Source organism: Garra rufa, chromosome 18, assembly GCF_049309525.1.
Source record: "Garra rufa chromosome 18, GarRuf1.0, whole genome shotgun sequence".
In the NCBI taxonomy this organism is placed as follows: domain Eukaryota; kingdom Metazoa; phylum Chordata; class Actinopteri; order Cypriniformes; family Cyprinidae; genus Garra; species Garra rufa.
Window position 1 is genome coordinate 22,839,430 of NC_133378.1, and position 19,127 is coordinate 22,858,556.

Consider the following 19,127-nt stretch of genomic DNA (forward strand, 5'->3'; position numbering starts at 1 on the left):
AGATCCCAGACAGCAAGGGTGGAGTGGCGTCTCGGGGGGCCTGTGGCTGCGGTGTCTTGGCCTGGGTGAACATACTGGAAAGCTTCCCCGTGCCAACCAGGAGAGCAGGATAATCCCTGCAGCTTGTGTGGCAATCCTCTTGGCAGCGACACGGCGCGCGGCGCTTTAGCCTGTGTAGCAGCGTGTTCGGGCTTTCATCTCCTAACCTCAATCCAGTTACAGCCAGTCAGCATGAAGACATGACAGACTCCTGGCCCAGGAGGAGGGGCGATTTTTATCCAGGCCTTTATCTGCATTTAAGTGATTGTCTTTTGTTTTATTTTAATATGACGCTTTGCTCATTATTTTGGATTTGCACTACCGTTCGAAATGTTGGTGTATTTTAAAAAGAAATTATACTTTTATTTTTTATTTTGTACTTTTAGATTTCACTTTTTAAATTATTAATAAGCTAATTAACTGTAGGAATAAAGTCCACATGTTTTTTTTTTGGTTTACTATTAAAGTATTAAACGCATTAAATGGTTTTCAATTGACCACATGGTAAAACATTAATTCTGACAGGTTTATTATACATACGTAGCCATAAACTGAAAGAAAATGAAGAATTTATGAAGGCCTGAAACTCAAAGAAGTACAGGATGTGTCACCTTATAAGCCTTCTCTTGGAGATTGGTCTTGCTGAGTTTGAGGATCACTGCAAAATTGATGGGCTTTATACTCATGCGGCCTGGTTTCTTATTGAAGTCTTCCTGCTGGAGGATCTGAGGAGCAGAGTGAACAAACAGATACATCAGAGCACTGCATCACAGACATACATGCACAGAAACACACAAATAAAAAAGACTACAGCAGTAGCCCACTGATTATTCACACAAACAAAAACCAGAGAATGACTCAAGGGCTGGCTTATAGTAACTTAAAGTATACTATCTAACCCAGGTGTGCAGGCAAGTGTTGGGGAAGCCTCTCTGAAACTGAAGCTTCCCATGCAACAAATAAGTTACTCAAGCAGTTAAACCCTTTTTCAACCTTTGATAAATATATTGAGGCTAAATATAACCTGACACATACAGATGACCTACTTCTTCAATAAAGGGATAGTCCCAAAAATGAAAATTACCCCATAATTTACTCGCCCTCAAGCCATCCTAGGTGTTTATGACTTTCTTCTTTCAGACAAATACAATCGTAGTTACTAAAAAAAATACTAAAAAATCTCCAGGCTCATCCAAGCTTTATAATGGCAGTGCACGGCTGTTGATTTTCCAATAAAGTGCATCTATGCAGCATGAAAGTACTCAACACAGCTCTGGAGAGTTAATAAAGGCCTTCTGAAGCAAATCGATGCATTTGTGTAAAAACATCCATATTTAAAACTTTAGAAGCGTAATCTCTAACTTCACAAGAGAGTGGTGTTCCAGCAAATGACGTAGGATGTGAGAGAGAGCGAAACACTGAATGATGGATGGATGCACTTTATTGGACTTCAAAATCTCAACAGTTTGAAAAAAAAAAAAAAAATCTCAATCTTGTTTTTAAGAAAAACTGAAGTTAAGAATTTAAAAAAAATATATATAAATAAATAAATAAAAACAAATGTTTTTCTTAAAAACAAACAGAATCATTCCTTGGCACAATTAGTATTTTAAATAAAAATTAATATATGACTAAAAATAAATAAAATAAATTCAGTCAAGTGGGTCCAAACTTTTGACTGGTAGTGTATTTCAGGGGCCAAACTGTGTGTGTGTGTTTTATTTTAGATGTGCAGCATTTATACGGCACCAAAACAAAAAGGGTACAAGTTTTCAAACAGGGTACACTCTTAAAAATAAAGGTTTTTGCAGTGATGCCGCAGAAGAAACATTTTTGTTTCCCCAAAGAACCTTTCAGTATACAGCTCCTAAAATAACCATTTTGAAAAATATATATATATAAAAAAAAAAAAAAAAAAAAACTAAAGAACCTTTTCTGCATTTGAAAGGTTCAATGGATGTTCAAGGTTCTTCATAGAACCATAAATAACAATAAAGAACCTTTATTTCTAAGAGTGTAACTTTATTTAACTTAAATAAGTTTCCACTAAATACTGATTTTTCATTAAATAAATCTAGGTACAACCTAATTTACATAACCAAAACCTAATGATAAACATTAGCATAGCATTTAATATAAACATTTAAATGTTTTGCTACAAAGACAGCAACTAGGTCTCAAATTAATCTTTTTTTTTCTTTTTTTTACACTACCATTCCTATTGTGATCAGGAGGAGGGGCGATCTTTATCCAGTCCTTTATCAGATGCATTTAAGCGGTTGTCTTTTAATTTTATTATGACTCTTTGCTTATTATTTTGGATTTACAGTATCGTTCAAAAGAAATTGTTTTTTTTTTAATTCAACAAGGATGCTTTAAATTGATGAAAAGTGACAGTAAAACCATTTATAAGGTTACAAAAATTTCTATTTCAAACATATGCTGTTCTCTGTTTAACTGTTTTCTTTTTTTTTTTTTTTTTAATTTAGTTTTTATTGACATTCGGTAACAATTGTTGCATGTGCATGTATCACACAGTGTCAGCTTGAATGTCTGTTTTCCAGAAATAAAGAACATTAAAACAAAATAAAAACAACAACTTAAACACTTAGGGAGTGAAGTATGGTTACTGCTGCATATATAACATATTATTGTCTCAGGTTAAGCAGATCAAAGTCCGGCCTGTATAGAGTTATATAGTCTATCCATTTTTTCCAACGTGAAAGAAATAAGTCCTTCTTGTAGTTCAAATCTGCAGTTAATTTCTCCATCCTGCATATTTCCATCGTGATGTCCATCCACATGGTCAATGTTGGACTCTCCTGTGAAAGCCATTTTTTTGTAAGTGCCTTTTTGCCTGCCACTAACAAAATACTGAATAAATGTTTGTCTCTCTTTGTCCATCCATCAGGCATGAGTCCAAAAAAAAAGACTTTGCTTTGTAAGGGCAAGTGGCTCCCAAAAATTTCTTCTATTGCTTTATGTATTTCCTTCCAATAAGTTTTAATACCCTGACAACTCCAAAAAACATGATAATGATTTGCATTTATATTTCCACAATTTCGCCAACAGTCTGGGGAGTTACCTTTATAGTGTGATTTTTGATAAGGTGTAATAAAATATCTTATCAGGCTCTTCCAGCCAAACTCCTTCCAACTTTGTGAGCTGCTACATTTCCATTGATATTCCCAGATTGTTTCCCATTCATCCTCTGACAGCTCTATTCCTCCTTCCCTTTCCCACTTTGTCTTAATGTACAGGGTTGAATGTGCTTTCTTATTAATAAGCCCTTTATATAGACCTGAAATAATACCCCTGTCTTTGTTTGCTCCATAAGCCCTTTTAAATAGATCTAACAGCTGATTACTTGATTCCGATACATACTTTAACTTTTTGCTGATAAAGTGTCTCAGCTGCAGGTAGCGATGGAAGTCCTGTGACTCTAGAGCATATTTCTCTTTAATCTGTTCAAAACTAAAGAGTGTATTATCTTTTATTATTTTGCATATAGCCGTTATTCCTTTATTTGTCCATTCCTTAAATCTTGTATCTAATTTATTTGGGACAAACTGTGTGTCATATGCACACCATTTAAGGATCACAATATCCTCTTCTAATTTGTATTCTGTTATCACTGTTTTCCATATTTTAAATGTTAACTTTACCCATGGGTTTTCCGTATTTTTTATGAATTCTTGCAGGCTGCAATCGGCTATAAGTGCTTGTATGGGGGTGGAAGTCAGACCCTCTTCAATTTTTTTCCACTGAGCGTCGTATGCTGGATTACACCAATTTATCATATATTTTAATTGTGCTGCCCAGTAATAATCTCTGAGGGAAGGAAGGCCCCATCCCCCTTTTGCTTTAGTCAGTTGGAGGGTTTTAAATCGGATTCGGGGTCTCTTGCCTTGCCAGATATATCTGGACAACATTTTATCCCATTCATTGAATAGTTTTTGATCTATTTCTATCGGTAGGGTTTGAAATAAATATAGTAATTTGGGTAGGATGCTCATTTTAATCGAGTCTATTCTTGAACTGAAACTTAAGTATGGAATTAGATTCCATCTTTCTATATCCTCTTTAATTTTCTTTTGTATCGGTGCGTAATTATGTTGAAACAGTTCTGTGAGATCCTTCGGTATTACAACCCCCAAATATTTAAGATATTCTGTTTCCCATGCTAAGTCATATTTACCCCTAATTTCATCTGGTACTTTATAATTGTATTTAAGCAGTTGTGTTTTATTTATGTTAATTTTGTATCCTGATAGTCTGCCAAAATATTCAAGCGATTGCATTAATTTGGGTAGGGAATTTGTTGGTTGACCCAGAAAGATCAAAATATCGTCCGCGTAGCAGGCCAATTTGTGCTCTTTATCCTGGATGTTAATGCCTATTATTTCTTTATTTTGTCTTATATATTGGGTTAACGGTTCTAAGTACAATGCAAATAGGAGTGGTGAACATGCACAGCCTTGCCTCGTGCCCCTTTCCAATGTAATACTATTAGATAAGCTGCCATTTACCTTAATTCTAGCATTGGGTTTATTATATAATGCTTGTATTGTTTTAATTATGGTCTCGTGTAGGCCAAATTTATGTAAAACTCGATAAAGAAAACTCCAATTCACTGAATCAAAGGCCTTTTCTGCATCAATACTAATTACCGTAGCTGCTATTTTATTCTTTTGGATGTGGTTAATAATTTGTAGTGTTCGTCGTATGTTATCTTGCGTTTGACGCTCTCGAATAAAGCCTGTTTGGTCATTATGTATCAGATTAGGTAGAAATCTCTCTAGTCGTCTAGCCACAATAGATGTAAATAGCCTATAATCTATATTGAGAACCGATATGGGTCTATATGATCCACACTCTAATTTATCTTTATTTTCTTTTGGAATAGCAGATATTATTGCTTCCTTCCAACTGGGTGGTGTTTGTGCTTTCTTTAGAGCCCAGTTAAAGGTAGGAAGAATTACTGGTATTAGCTCTTCTTTCAACTCCTTGTACCACTCTGCCGTATAGCCATCTGATCCTGGTGATTTGTTTGATTTGAGTTTACTTATTGCCATTTTTAGCTCTTTTTCAGTTATGTCCTTTATCATTATTTTATTCTGTTCTTCATCTAACACTGGTAATTCCAGAGAATCCAAAAACTGATCTATTTCAGTTATACTGCCTCCTGTCTTTTTAGAGTAAAGAGTCTTATAAAATGTTTCAAAGGCTCCCATAATTTCATTTAGTTTGTTTTTTATTATTTTAGTCCCTGGATCTTTGATTTTATGAATTGTGTTCTGTGCTATTTTCTTTTTAAGTTTCCAGGCCAAAACTTTCATTGATTTGGATCCGCCTTCATAATATCTTTGTTTAAGGAACATCAGATTTTTCTTGATTTCATACGTTGTCAAGTTATCAATTTCGTTTCTTGTTTTCCTGATTTCCTCCAATAGAGATTGTGTTGTTCGCTCTTTATGTTTTTTCTCTAATTCTTTTAATTTATTTTGTAATTCTCCCAATTTCTTATTTCTCATCTTTTTTTTATAGGAGGATATTGCTATGATTTTCCCTCTTAGGACCGCCTTTAGGGCATCCCACAGAATGGGAGGGGATACATCCCCTTTGTCATTCATGTCCAAGTAGAAGTGGATTTCTCTTTTTATCTGTTCTTTAAAGTGAGGATCATTGAGCAGGCTTGAATTTAATTTCCAGTTATTCATTTTTGGTTGTAAGTTTAGATCTAAAGATAGATTTACTGGTGCATGGTCGCTCAAATCTATTGTTCCAATTTCACATGTGTTTATTTTATCTTTGTCCTTTCCAAATATTAGGAAATAATCTATTCTCGTATACAATGAGTGAGGTGAGGAGTAATGGGTATAATCTCTTTGATTGGGATGCAAATCTCTCCATATATCAATTAACCCAACCTCCTCAAATATTGTGTTAATTTTCTTGATCAATAATTTTGTATTCTGGGCTTTCCCAGTGGAAATATCTAGTTTTGGCTGTAAATGTACATTTAAATCCCCCCCACAGATTAGAAGGCCTACTGTCTCTGATACCATCATATTAACGACTTTCTTAAAGAAGTCGATATCACTTCCGGGTGGTGCATATATGTTTAGCAACGTTATTGGGTTATCCTCAATGTTTCCTCTTACTAAAATAAATCGTCCCTCCCTGTCACTTATTTCGGATACTTTTTCAAAGTGTAATTTACTTGATATAAGGATAGCAACTCCTCTCCTTCGCCCACCTTTATAAGAAGAAGAAAATACGCTTGTAAAACCCATTCTTTTCAATTTCTCGTGTTCCTTGGAGTCCAGGTGGGTTTCTTGTAGATATACTATTTGTGCTTGTTCTTTTTTCATTTTAGTTATTATCTTATTACGTTTTATAGGATTTAACAAGCCGTTTACATTATATGAAGTAATTTTTATCTTGCCATTAGCCATAATCTGATTGTCTGGGTGTTTTTGAGACAACAAAATCAGGTGCAATCCATACACTCCCTGAACATACATAAACAACTATTATATAAACATAAGAGCTGTATAGAACAACAGCTGCAAAAAGAACATTGAATTGTCTTTGAACAAATACTGAATACAAAAAAAAAAACATGTTGACTTCCAACTGTGGGGTCCTCGAAATGACCCTGAGTAAGCCCCGATGAAAGGGGGGCTTTGAGGGAGGGCCTCTCTCACCTGTAGGTGTGAGTGGGCCTTCATGCGCTATTCGGCCGCTGTCCATTCCTTTCACAGCACAGATAGAACACCCGACCATTGTAATAATCTCTGTTGCCACATTTAGCGTAGTTCCAAAAAAATTTTAAAACAAAGAAATCCCTTATGCGTCTCGTTTTAACTATCTCTTCGGGGACATCTTTTTTAATTTTAAAAGGAGCGCAAAAAAAGAGACGAGAAAAAAAAAGTGGAGAGAGAGAAAGGAAAAAAAACCCACAAAAACATCACCGGCAGTCCTCGCAATATGTCAGTTTTTACGTCCTATCGTTACTCCTGTTCCTGTCGTCTGAATGCTTGGAGTTTCTCCTTGTAATCCCGGGTCCGATCCTTACTCATCTGACCCCTGGTCTTCCTCACTGTGCGCCACGTTAGATGTCGGATTTGTTCCATAATGGTCTCCGGGCGTTTGATGACCGTTACCGGGAATCCCCTCTTCGCCAAGTCGCTAGTTGCTTCCTCCACCGAGCTATATAACACCGGTCCCTCTGGATAAAATACTCTCATCTTTGCTGGGAATGGAGTTTGGAACCGGATTTTCTTCTCTTTTAACACAGATTTCGCCTCTGCATATTCCTTGCGTTGCTTTAGAACCTCCGGTGCGTAATCATGATCCAGGTTAACTTTGTTACCCAAATATTCAAATCCACGTTTCTGCCAGGCTAATTTTAATATTTCTTCTTTTGTTCTGTAGCTGGCCATTTTGGCAACGATGGATCTTGGCGCCGCATTTGGTGGTGGCTTTGGGACGAGCGCGCGGTGCGCTCTCTCAACTCGCACTTCAGCTGACTCTGGCAACTCCAGTTTGTGCCTTAATAAACGCTCCACGAAATCAACCATTGAAAGTGCATCGTCTTCCGATCCCTCTTTGACACCGTGTATCCTAATATTTTCTCTTCTGGACCGTCCCTCCAGATCCGTCAACTTAGCGTCCATTTCAATATGCAGTTTAAGCATCTCAGTTACTGCTTCCTCGTTGGTTTGTATTCGAGTTTCAGCGTCTTTGATCCTTTCCTCGGCCTCTTCCACTCTCGTATTTGTCTTATTTATATCTTCTCGGATCCCCTTCAACTGTGTGTCATTATCTTTCCTGAATTCCCTCAGTTCTCTGAGTATAAGATCCAGACTTGCGTTGCTAGCTTGTTCTCCTTCGTCTATTAGCGCGTCGTTGTCCTCCATGGCGCTGCTGGCCGGCGAAGTGTGTTCGTCTACATCTCTCTCGTGTTGCACCCTCTGTGTAGATTTCTTTTTGATTTTGTTTTTTGGCATCTTTAAGCCCCTTTCTTATTTTAACTTTTTGCAAAAGTTGTTGCGAATTCGAGTTGTTGTGGGCTGTTTTCACCTCAAAAGTCGGGATCACGTTCTCCTATGCTGCCATCTTTTTCGAGCCAAACCGGAAGTCAGCTGTTTAACTGTTTTCAACATTGATAATAATAAGAAATGTTTCTTGAGCACCAAATCAGCATATTAGAATGACTTCTGACAGATCATGTGACACTGAAGACTGGAGGAATGGTTGCTGGACATCACAGGAATAAATTACACTTTTAAATATATTAGAAATAGAAAAGAGTTATATTAAATTTTAACAGTATCTCACAATTTTGCTGTTTTTACTGTATTTTTAATCAAATAAATGCAGCCTTAGTGAGCATGGGAGACTTTTTGCATCTTACATACCACAAACTTTTGAACCTGAGTGAACTGATTCATTAAAATGAATATGTTAATTATTTATTTAATCATTTTATCGCTTTTTTAAACCTAGCAGTACAAAAAAATGTGATCAAAAATCTGCTGTGTAGTAAAAGTAACTTGGCTTTTTAATTTATATACAACTATTCCGCATAATCCACATTTCTGCAGGCAACAAATTTGAATACTTTTCACAATACTTTCTCCACAATTAACAATTGAAAGATGCTGTCACTCTAGCAAACATACATGGTGCATGGCACATGGCTATGACTTCTCCCATAACTCTCTCTGCACTTCCGCATTTGAGAGCAGTTGAAATGACGAGGTCATCTAGAAGCAGCGAGGTGTTTGTGTGTGTGCGTATGTGTATGTGCTCATGGACGGCCGGTCTGTGAAAACAACGGATGTGGTGTCGGCCTGCGGGACACAGGAGGAAGTGGTGGCGCATGGTCCCAACCTGATACGCTCAGGGGCTACTGCAACAGGAAGCTTGAAATCATAGAGCGCAGATAAAGAGAGAGAGGGAGAAAGAGCGGGAAAAGAGAAAAATAAAGAGACAGCCATGCCCTACTCTACTTCGCCGCACGCCTACTTTTCAACATGAGCGCGAAAACAGGAAGTGGACTGCATCACAAATAAACAGAGGGAGCAAGAAGGGGGTCGGTGGGAGTCGCCACACTGACAGAGGATGTGGTCTGCGCAACACGTTTGAGAGCTGAGTGAGAACCACAGACCTCCCTCGTACACACACACACACACACACACACACACACACACACACACACACACACACACACACACACACACACACACACACATATATATATACGGACACACACGTACGCTCTTCCCCCCCAGGCTTTATCGCAGTATGGTCAGGACTGGTGGGAGATCGCAGCCAAGCAGTGACCACCCCCCCTCGTCCCCATCCCTCCCTTCCGTTGGTCTCGGCTGCTGTCGCCTCCACGCTTCTATTCTCACAACAGCTGTCACCGCAGGGGCCCACGCCAGCCACACACAAACACACACGTTTTGTCACCCGCCTCACACTGTGGAAAATGTTGACAGTTTGTGACCTCTACTTCTCCCAAAAACGAAGACGCGCAGCGTTCGCACACATTAGGATGCGCATTCATGCAGACCGCACACTCTGATCTCTGGGGTCTTTTATCTTTCAGGCTTTAATTCAAAGCTTGTCGACCGTTTAGGTAGCTTGTCTTGTCTTACTTTTTGGGTTTTAATTTTCCAATAGTGACTAGTTGGTGGGTTTTCTGAACAACTACATGTATAACTTGGCTGCATCAGAACCCAATCAGATGTGATATTAGGGAGCATCCGTATTGTACAAGTTCTTGTGTTCAAAAACCCAATTTAGATTCCTGTTGACAACTAAGTACAGCTGTGCAATCTAAGAGATTTACAAGTTTGAGGTTTCAGCCATCAGGAATTAATTGGAATTTGAAAAGTGGTTGAATGTGAGTTTGCATAAACAGATAAAGTACTTATCTATGTCTTATATATACTTATATAGTCACTTATTTTTGTGAATAAGTATTTTACGCTCACAAAGGCTGTAATTATTTGGTTAAAAATACAGTAACACCATGTCCTAACTACATGCGACACGACGACACGGTGAAAGGTATCTTTTCCATGTCAATCTGAGTTTTTACCCTAACTAGCCGTGATGGCAGGACGCAAAATTTCTATTTTAGAATTTTTTAGGTTTCTATTTCTGCGACGTTGCGGCTTGAACAACAACATACAAACTATGACATATATAATGTCAGGTTCTGATTATGTGCTTTATTCAATGTTTAACGTGTCTAATGTGAGTGTGAATATCATATTTTGTGACATTTATGGCCATACTGAAATTAATTATAGATTATTTACCTCAGATCTTGAAAATAAATGTAAATAAAACACCTTAAAACTGAATGCGAACGAATAAGTGTTTTCCATGACAAAGACTGTATAAGTCACTCAGTATGTAGGTTTAATAATGTTAAAAAGGTTGAATATTTATGAATTACATTGTAAACTATTTTGTTGGGAGTGCAGTGCACTCCTGTGCTTTCGAATGGCTGTGATATTCTGTCAGCCAAATTGCATGTCACTCATTTTGTTGCGTCGCATGTAGTTAGGACAAGGTGTGAAACAATTATATTAAAATTCTATCACATTTTAAAAAGAACTTTTCTATTTTAATATTTTAAAATGTAATTTATTCCTGTGATGGCAAAGCTGAATTTTCAGCAACTATAACTCCAGTCTTGATCCTTAAGAATTCATTCTAATATGTTGATTTGGATCAAGAAACATTTCTTATCAATTTCAAAACAGTTGTGCTGCTCAATATTATCATATAATCATATATGTGGAAAACAACAGCATTTATTTAGAAAAGAAATCTTTTGTAAAATTACAAATGTCTTGACTGTCACTTTTGATGAATTTAGTGAGTCCTTGACACATAAAAGTTCAAGAAAAAAAAATATTTTTTAAACTTTTTAACAGTAGTGTATTTGGCTATTGGTCAATTGTATACAATTTCACTGCCTAAGTAACTGTAAGTGAATAACAGTTAATATGTACTTAATTTAAAAATTACAAATAAATAAATAAATAAATAAACTGTGGATTTGTTGCAAAAAAAATTTAAGAGAGTGAAGAGACCAAAAAAATAAGAAATTTCTGTCTTTAATTACTCACCCTCAAGTCATTCTAAACCCGTAAGACCTTCGTTCATCTATGGAACACAAATAAATATATTTTTGATGAAATCTGAGAGCTTTCTGACCCTGAATAGACAGCAACGGTACTACCACAGTTATTTTCACAATGTTCTTACTACCTTTCTGGGCCTTGAACGTGGTAGTCCTGTTGCTGTTTATGCAGGGTCAGAAAGCTCTCAGACTTCATCAAAAATATCTTAACTTGTGTTCTGAAGATGACCGAAGTTTAGAACGACGTGAGGGGAGTAATTAATGACAGAATTTTCATTTTTGGGTGAACTATGGGAGGGACGAAGACAGGTAACTTTATCCGTTTACAGCACTCACAGTCTAGCAGTATGAGCACAGCACACTGTTAGCATGCTTAACCCCTGCACTTCTTAATGAATCAATCATCAGATTAATGAATCTTCAAAACCAACAACATATGTAACCCTGGACCACAAACCAATCATAAAGGTACTTTTTTTTTTTAAAAAATGAATAAGCAAGGTTTCCATTTATGTATGGTTTGTTAGAATAGGAAAATATTTGGCCAAGATACAACTATTAGAAAATCTAGAATCTGAAGATGCAAAAAAAAAAAAAAAAAAAACTAAATTCTGAGAAAATTGCATTTAAAGTTGTCCAAATGAAGTTCTTATAAATGCATATTATGGTATATTTACAGTAGGAAATTTACAAATATCTTCATGGAACATGATCTTTACTTAATATCATAATGATTTTTGGCATAAAACAAAAATCGATAATTTTGACCCATACTATGTATTTTTGGCTATTGCAACAAATATATAGGGTCCAGGGTCACATATATTGAAGTACAAAATATACGCTAGTTCAACTCACAAATTGACCCTTTAGCTGGTAGATTCTTCATAGGAAGATTTCTTGTTATTGTACTTCAGATGCGATGAAAGGTCAGCGCATGGAGAAGTCTTTTTATAGTTAACTGTAAAAAAGTGGGACGACCATGATGACAAACGCCGTGGGTACAGTACTCATGCCCAAACCACGTCCACCCACACAGGAGCCTGTTTATTCAAGGCAGCCTGGGAGACATGAGAACAGTGGATGACGGCATGATATGCCAGTCTCACCTCTAGAAGGAAGGGCAGGGCGGGCACGAATGTCTTGGTGTTGGCAGATAGCAGGATGATCGCTCTGACACAATGCATTCGCAGAGGGTAATACCGGGAGGTGGGCACAAGCCTACAAATAAACACACAAAAACAAACAATAGAACCATTAATGACTTGATAAGAGTTGAAATGAAAACAGTAGTTTCTGTAAGCAAACAAATAATGTGGATTTGTAGCATCATTTTTAATATTCAAATCTTCAGTCTTTAGTAAGATCTTCATTTTAGCAGGCAGTAAAGTAATCTAGAATTCAGAGCTGAAGTTCTGAGCTCAAATCGACACACTGAGAAATGCAATCTTAAATGTGGTTAAGGGCGCCACCTGCTGGTAGAAGCTGTCAAGACAGTAACTAATAATAGCATTTACAGAGTAGCTCACTAAAAATAAATAGATTGTAATTTGCCTGATTAAAAAACTGCATCTAAATTAAAAATATCTAAGTTTGCTATTCTTGTTTGTAGGATTGCACAATTTCACAAAAAAAACTTGTGATTATATACAGTATCTGACTGTAAGATAATAATTACACCTGAAGTCAAAAGTTTACATGCACCTTGCAGAATCTGCAAAAAGTTATTTTACCAAGATATGAGGGATCATACAAAATGCATGTTATTTTTATTTAGTACTGACCTGAATAAGACATATTTACATATAGTTGAATTTATAAAAATGTATTATTGAAATTATAAAAATGATCTTGTTCAAACATTTACATACACTTAATTCTTAATACTGTGTTGTTATCTGAATGATCCATAGCTAAGTAGTTTTTTTTTTGTTTAGTGATAGTTGTTCATGAGTCCCTTGTTTTTCCTGAACAGTTAAACTGCCTGCTGTTCTTTAGAAAAATCTTTCAGGTCCCACAAATTCTTTGATTTTCCAGCATTTTTGTGTATTTGAACCCTTTCCAACAATGACTGTATGATTTTGAGATCCATCTGAGGACAACTTGGGGACTCATATGCATCTATTACAGAAGGTTCAAACGCTCACTGATGCTTCAGAAAGAAATACAATGCATTAAATTGAATTAGCAGATTTAACTTATTTTGTCTTTTGGGAAACATCCAAGTATCTTCTGTGGCTTCTGAAGGGCAGTAATAAAAAAAAAAAACATGATATTTAAGCAAAATAAAAAAAGTACACACCTTCATATTCAAAAGTGGCTCTTAATGCATAGTTTTTCCTTCTGCAGCATCAGTTTTAATATGTTTTATTTTAATCATGCAGCCCTACATTAATGACTTTTTTGACTGATGTGATATACTCAAAGTTGGTAAATATCTCTTTAAAAATGCTGAGCAAAAAAGCAATTGGCAAAAAAAATAAACAAACAATCAATCATACTTGATGCAGCCGATAATGACTTGACACAATGGGTAGATCAATGGCTCCAAAACCTCACTTGGGTAAATGGTGCTCAATACTCGACACCACAGATACAGACAGTGCACATACTGCCAGTTATACACAGACTGGTATGTCTCCTGAGGATGCACAAAATAGAAAAATACAGAGATAAGCTGACATCTGCAAAAAATACATTGGACATATTTCTTAGTGACAAAGTAATACAAAAAGGAAAAAATATATGTAAAGTTGAACTCAGTTTTACAATTGAGTCAACAATGCCTAACAATTCTTAAACAGCAATTTTAAAAATAAAGATTTTTCTTTGGACTAACAAACACAGATGATTGACGATAGCTTCAGGATTAAGAAAATAAATATTTTTATTTATTTATTCAATTTTATTTTTCTGTTAACTTCAAAGAATAATTTTTTCAACACATACACACACACACACAAAAAAAAATACAGGTCAAGATTTCAAACTACCTTCTTCTTCAAATTCATGGCGTTCCTGAGGTGGATGGCTAGCTGACGGATGTAAATAAAGGTATGCTGGTAGGACACCTGTGTGTCCAGTGCGTACATCTCAGTGAGTGTCCGCTGCATGAAATTAATCATGGGAAGTGTGTTGGGAGACGTGAACTTGCAGTTCTTTACATAGGCGATGTACATTTGCTGCAAACAGAAAACTCAATTTTAGTAAGGAACCATGTATAATGATTATCTTCATTAGCATTTCATCATTACAAATGAAAATTTATTTTGTAAAAATGAATTTAATTAGCAAGCACACGTGAAATTAGGAAAGCCTGTTTCTACCACTGAATAAATAAAACGAGGTAATTGTGATTACATCTCACAATTTCAAATTGCGAGCAAACAATAAGTTAGAATTGTGAGACAAACTCACAATTGTAAAAAAAAAAGTCAGATTTGCAAGATACAAACTTGCATTTGCAAGAAAAGTCAGAATTTTTAACTTACAATTCTGACTTTATTCCTTGCAATTATGAGTTTTTCACGCAATTCCGAGAAAAAATAAGTCAGAATAGTAAGTTGTCTCACGGTTCTGACTTTATAACTCGCAACTGCGTGTTTGTCATGCAATTCTGACTTTATAACTCTCTATTTTCTTTCAGAATTGTAAGATATAAACTTACAATTCTGAGAAATTCAATCAGAATAGCATGAAAGTCAGAATTGCGTTATAAAGTCACAACTGCGATTTCTCACAATTCTGACTTTTTTTTCAGAATTGCGAGTTTATAACTCACAATTGTGACATTATAACACGCAACTGCAAGTTATTAAGTCAGAATTGTGAGATATTAACTCGCAATTCTGAGAACAACAGTCTTTTTCCCCCTCAAAATTGGACTTTATAACTCACAATTGCAAGTTTATATCTCACAATTCTGAGAAAAAAAGTCAGAATTGTGTGAAAACAAAAAGTCAGAATTGACTCGCAGACAAACTCGCAATTGTGAAAAAAAAAAAATCTGAGTGGCAAGATACAAACTCGCATTTGGAAGAAAAAAGTCGCAATTGCGAGTTTATTTCTCACAATTCTAAAAAAACTACCACGTTTGGACCACGCAATTCAGAGGGAAAAAAAAAAGTAGGAATTGTCAGATAAAAAGTTGTAATAACCTTTTAAGTGGTGAAAAGAGGCTTTCATATGAAATAGATCAAATGTAACAGTAAAGACATTTACAGTGATACAAAGGACTTCTATTTTAAATAAATGCTGTTCTTGTAAACTTTCTGTTAAAGGAGAACTCCGGTGTGATATTGACCTGAAGTGTATTGAATCATGATACCGAGTGTGAACGTACCTTGCATATCTCATCTCGGTTTGTGTCCTGCTGTCCGAAATCTGGGGTTAGTTAGCCGATGCTCACAACAGGTTGTCAATGAGAGTCAATAGGGCATCTAAGTAGCCATGTAAATAAATCACTGTTTTATGCCATTTACGAGGCACAAAGTAGCTCCACACTTCATTGGTAGACTTCCAAGGGCCCTGACATTTAAAACGAGACATTGAGAACTCAGAAAAAGCACCGGTAGTTTATTTACGAGAAGATTTATACAGACAGTTCCTGCAAGAAAAAAACCCGGTCGCCGCCATCTTGAATTTAGTCACGATAAGTCGAGTGTCGAGCGGCCGGTGATTTTACTAAGGGGAATGTCTGTATAAATCTTCTCGTAAATAAACTACCGGTGCTTTTTCAAAGTTCTCAATGTCTCGTTTTAAATGTCAGGGCCCTTGGAAGTAGGGCTGCACGATTAATCGTTTTTAAACCGAAATCGCGAATTTGAAAGGGTGCGATTTTCAAATCGCAAGAGCTGCGATTATTTTGATTTATTATCAAATGTGGTAACAAGCATATAAGTCGTTTTTGACAGGTCACTTCAAGTGCATATTACGTCTTCATGCTTATATTACGTTTGATGCAGAGTTTAACCAATAGGGGGCATTTTAACACTGCATGTAGAGACATGCACGGGCCGTATTTTTCAGTCCCGCCTCCGCAGAAATATGTTGATCTCGGTCCGTTCCTACCTCGACATTCATGTTTTGTCCCGCTCCTGCCCGCATAAAAGTAACCTATATAGTTTTTTTCAGTACATCAATTGAATTTACATGAAACAGTTTTGTAACATCTCGTAAGTTTCACAAAACCCCAGCATAAACGTCCCCGATAAAATATTTGTTATATAGGCTAAGCATCAACATTCACAAACCACTGTTATTCTTAACAGAATTAAGAGCAATCATGAGCTACTGTGTGTATCCAGAGCAGAATGCAAGCAGACAAAGCTAAAGTTGACATCTCAGTTCATTTGCGATCTCATAAAGCTCTAACACAATGAATATTATGCACGATGAATCTTTCACAATGTCTACACTTCGTGTGTTTTAATTCGCGAGCACGCAATATTCAGCACTGTGCAAGAATGTTTGAGCAGTGAGTGGATTCTAACTTAAACACCTGACTGCCTATCCTTGTGCGTCGGGTCCCGCTATACTCCCGTAGGAGTGCAGGTCTCTACTGCATGTACTGAGCAAATAACGTTAACGCCATTTGGAAAAGATGAGCGGGAGCAGCGGCTCAACTTCCCAACAAAGTGTCTCTTAATGTAGGTTATCATCAGTGTTTTACTGATGTAAAATTGTTTACAGTGTGTTTGGATTCCTAAAAGTTTAAGATTTTAATAATATTTTATTATATAATTTTAATTGTTAATTTAATTTTATTTTATTTAAGATACTGTAGTTATTTTCTTAATTTGTCATGATAACTGACAACTTTATTTTAAAAAAGGCAACAATGTTTAAGAGGTTTTAAATAAACAGTAGAACAGTGTAGCATACTTTGTGATTATGCTTGGTCTTTCTTTGTTTCTGTTAAAACCACCATATCAAACCTGTAGCTCTTTTATGAAATAGTAGTAAATCGCATTTTAAATCGCAAATCGCAATTTTGATCAGAAAAATCGCAATTAGATTTTTTCTCCAAATCGTGCAGCCCTACTTGGAAGTCTACCAATGAGATGTGGCGCTACTTTGTGCCTCGTAAATGGCATAAAACAGTGATTTATTTACATGGCTACTTCGATGCCCTATTGACTCTCATTGACAACCTGTTGTTAGCATCGGCTAACTAACCCCAGATTTCGGACAGCAGGACACAAACCGAGATGAGATATTCAAGGTACGTTCACACTCGGTATCATGATTCAATACACTTTAGGTCAATATCACACCGGACTTCTCCTTTAATCAAAGAAGCCTAAAAAGTATCAGCCATTTCCAACAATATAAATGTTTCTTGAGCACAAAATCAGCATATTAAAAAGATTTCTGAAGGATCATGTGACACTGAAGACTGGTGTAATGTCTGCTTAAAATTCATACATTAAATTAGAAATGTTATTTTCACAATATTACTGATTTTACTGTATTTTTGATCAAATAAATGCAGCCTTGGTGAGCATAAGAGGTTTTAAAAGCATTTTAAAAAGTAAACCAAGCCCAAACAATTTATTAGATTGTCACTTAAAGGGGCTATATGTAACTTTCTGAAATTTAAACTCGCGACTGACACCTGTGGCCAAAAAACGGAATTGCTCTTCCTCTCTGCTCGCTCTCATACGTACACACTTCAAAAGTCATCCGCTGCAAAGAAGTCAACATTATGTTTACAGAGGTAAGAACAGTCAAATACATATATTGTTTGAGAAACTAAGTTTGTTTGCAATATATATGACTAGCGGTGGTGGCAGAGTGATCTGAAACGTTTAACATGAACGCGCTTGACGTCACATCCGCAGACAGCAAACATAGGAAAAATAGGATACAGGCTTATAGGTGCACCCACTGTGAGCTGACAAGGTGTCAGTATGCTCACCAGGAGATGTTTGAGTCATAAATGGTCAAATAAAAAAGCTATTGTTACGTTTATTTTGGGGAAAAAGTTACATATAGCCCCTTTAATTAGGACATCAGTCAATATTCAACTCAATTTTCATATTTAAGCAATTATTTTTTGTCAAGTCATATTTTCTAGCTACTTATGGTATTTGAGAAAACAACAGATATATGACAGTACTGCTGTAATGCACATTGCAGTCAGGAACATTTACTACAAAAGAAAATGTCATCACAAAACCTAACTCACCTTAAGAACAGAGTTTAAGTAGTTTTCCTGTTTGTTTTGGCAGATTTTGTTGAGAGCCAAGAAGGCAAGGACCCTCACAGTCTCCTCTCCTGTGCTCCAGTGTTTGATCAGACTCTAGTGTCACAAACAAAAAACACCACAGATGCTGACTTTTTTTTAGTTGTTTGATTAAAAACATCCATCTCAGTTCACTAAGCACCATTTCTGTCTAAGTCAGTGCCACTGATTTGCAGTGCTTACTTTGAGAAAGTGCCTGCACTGTTTTGGCAGACACAGGTAGTATGGCACCATCTGGTTGGCGTGACGGAGAACTGCAGCTATGACTGTGGCCTGGGTTAAACTGGAGAGGAGCTAAGGAGAAAAGAAAAAGCATCACATGTTAGCACTGGGATTATAGAACCAACTAAAAACTAAGTGACAAAGATGTGGGGAAAAATCTACCTGGACAACACCAGCAACATACATCTTAATATCAATCTGGTTTTTCTGCCACCTGGGACTTGAGGATGGAAGTATCAATCTGAAAATATAGATTAGCACAGTTACATAAAAAAAAAAAAAAAATGTGAGTGATCTAAACATCTGTCTGTACAGCAAAAGAAACAAAGCTGTTACTTTTTCTGGCCTTTCTCTGGAGCTTTCAGCTTCAGCATTTTGTTCAGAGCTGCATGCATGTCCTTTATGCAGAACAGGATGAGGGAATTGAATACTGTAAATGGAAAACAG

General features: G+C 36.3%; 1 protein-coding gene across 1 annotated transcript in view; it reads right to left on the reverse strand.

Annotated features, from left to right (window-relative positions):
* Window positions 1-19,127, reverse strand: part of LOC141290559 (nucleolar complex protein 2 homolog) — a 35,788-nt gene that overhangs the window by 12,325 nt on the left and 4,336 nt on the right. Inside the window, exons 6-13 of the mRNA XM_073822680.1 lie at window positions 19,017-19,110; window positions 18,843-18,921; window positions 18,642-18,752; window positions 18,402-18,515; window positions 14,206-14,394; window positions 13,714-13,853; window positions 12,322-12,433; window positions 651-764 (exon numbers count right to left, since the gene is read on the reverse strand). Coding sequence (XP_073678781.1) covers window positions 651-764; window positions 12,322-12,433; window positions 13,714-13,853; window positions 14,206-14,394; window positions 18,402-18,515; window positions 18,642-18,752; window positions 18,843-18,921; window positions 19,017-19,110 — 953 coding nt within the window. The remainder of the gene's footprint in view (window positions 1-650; window positions 765-12,321; window positions 12,434-13,713; window positions 13,854-14,205; window positions 14,395-18,401; window positions 18,516-18,641; window positions 18,753-18,842; window positions 18,922-19,016; window positions 19,111-19,127) is intronic.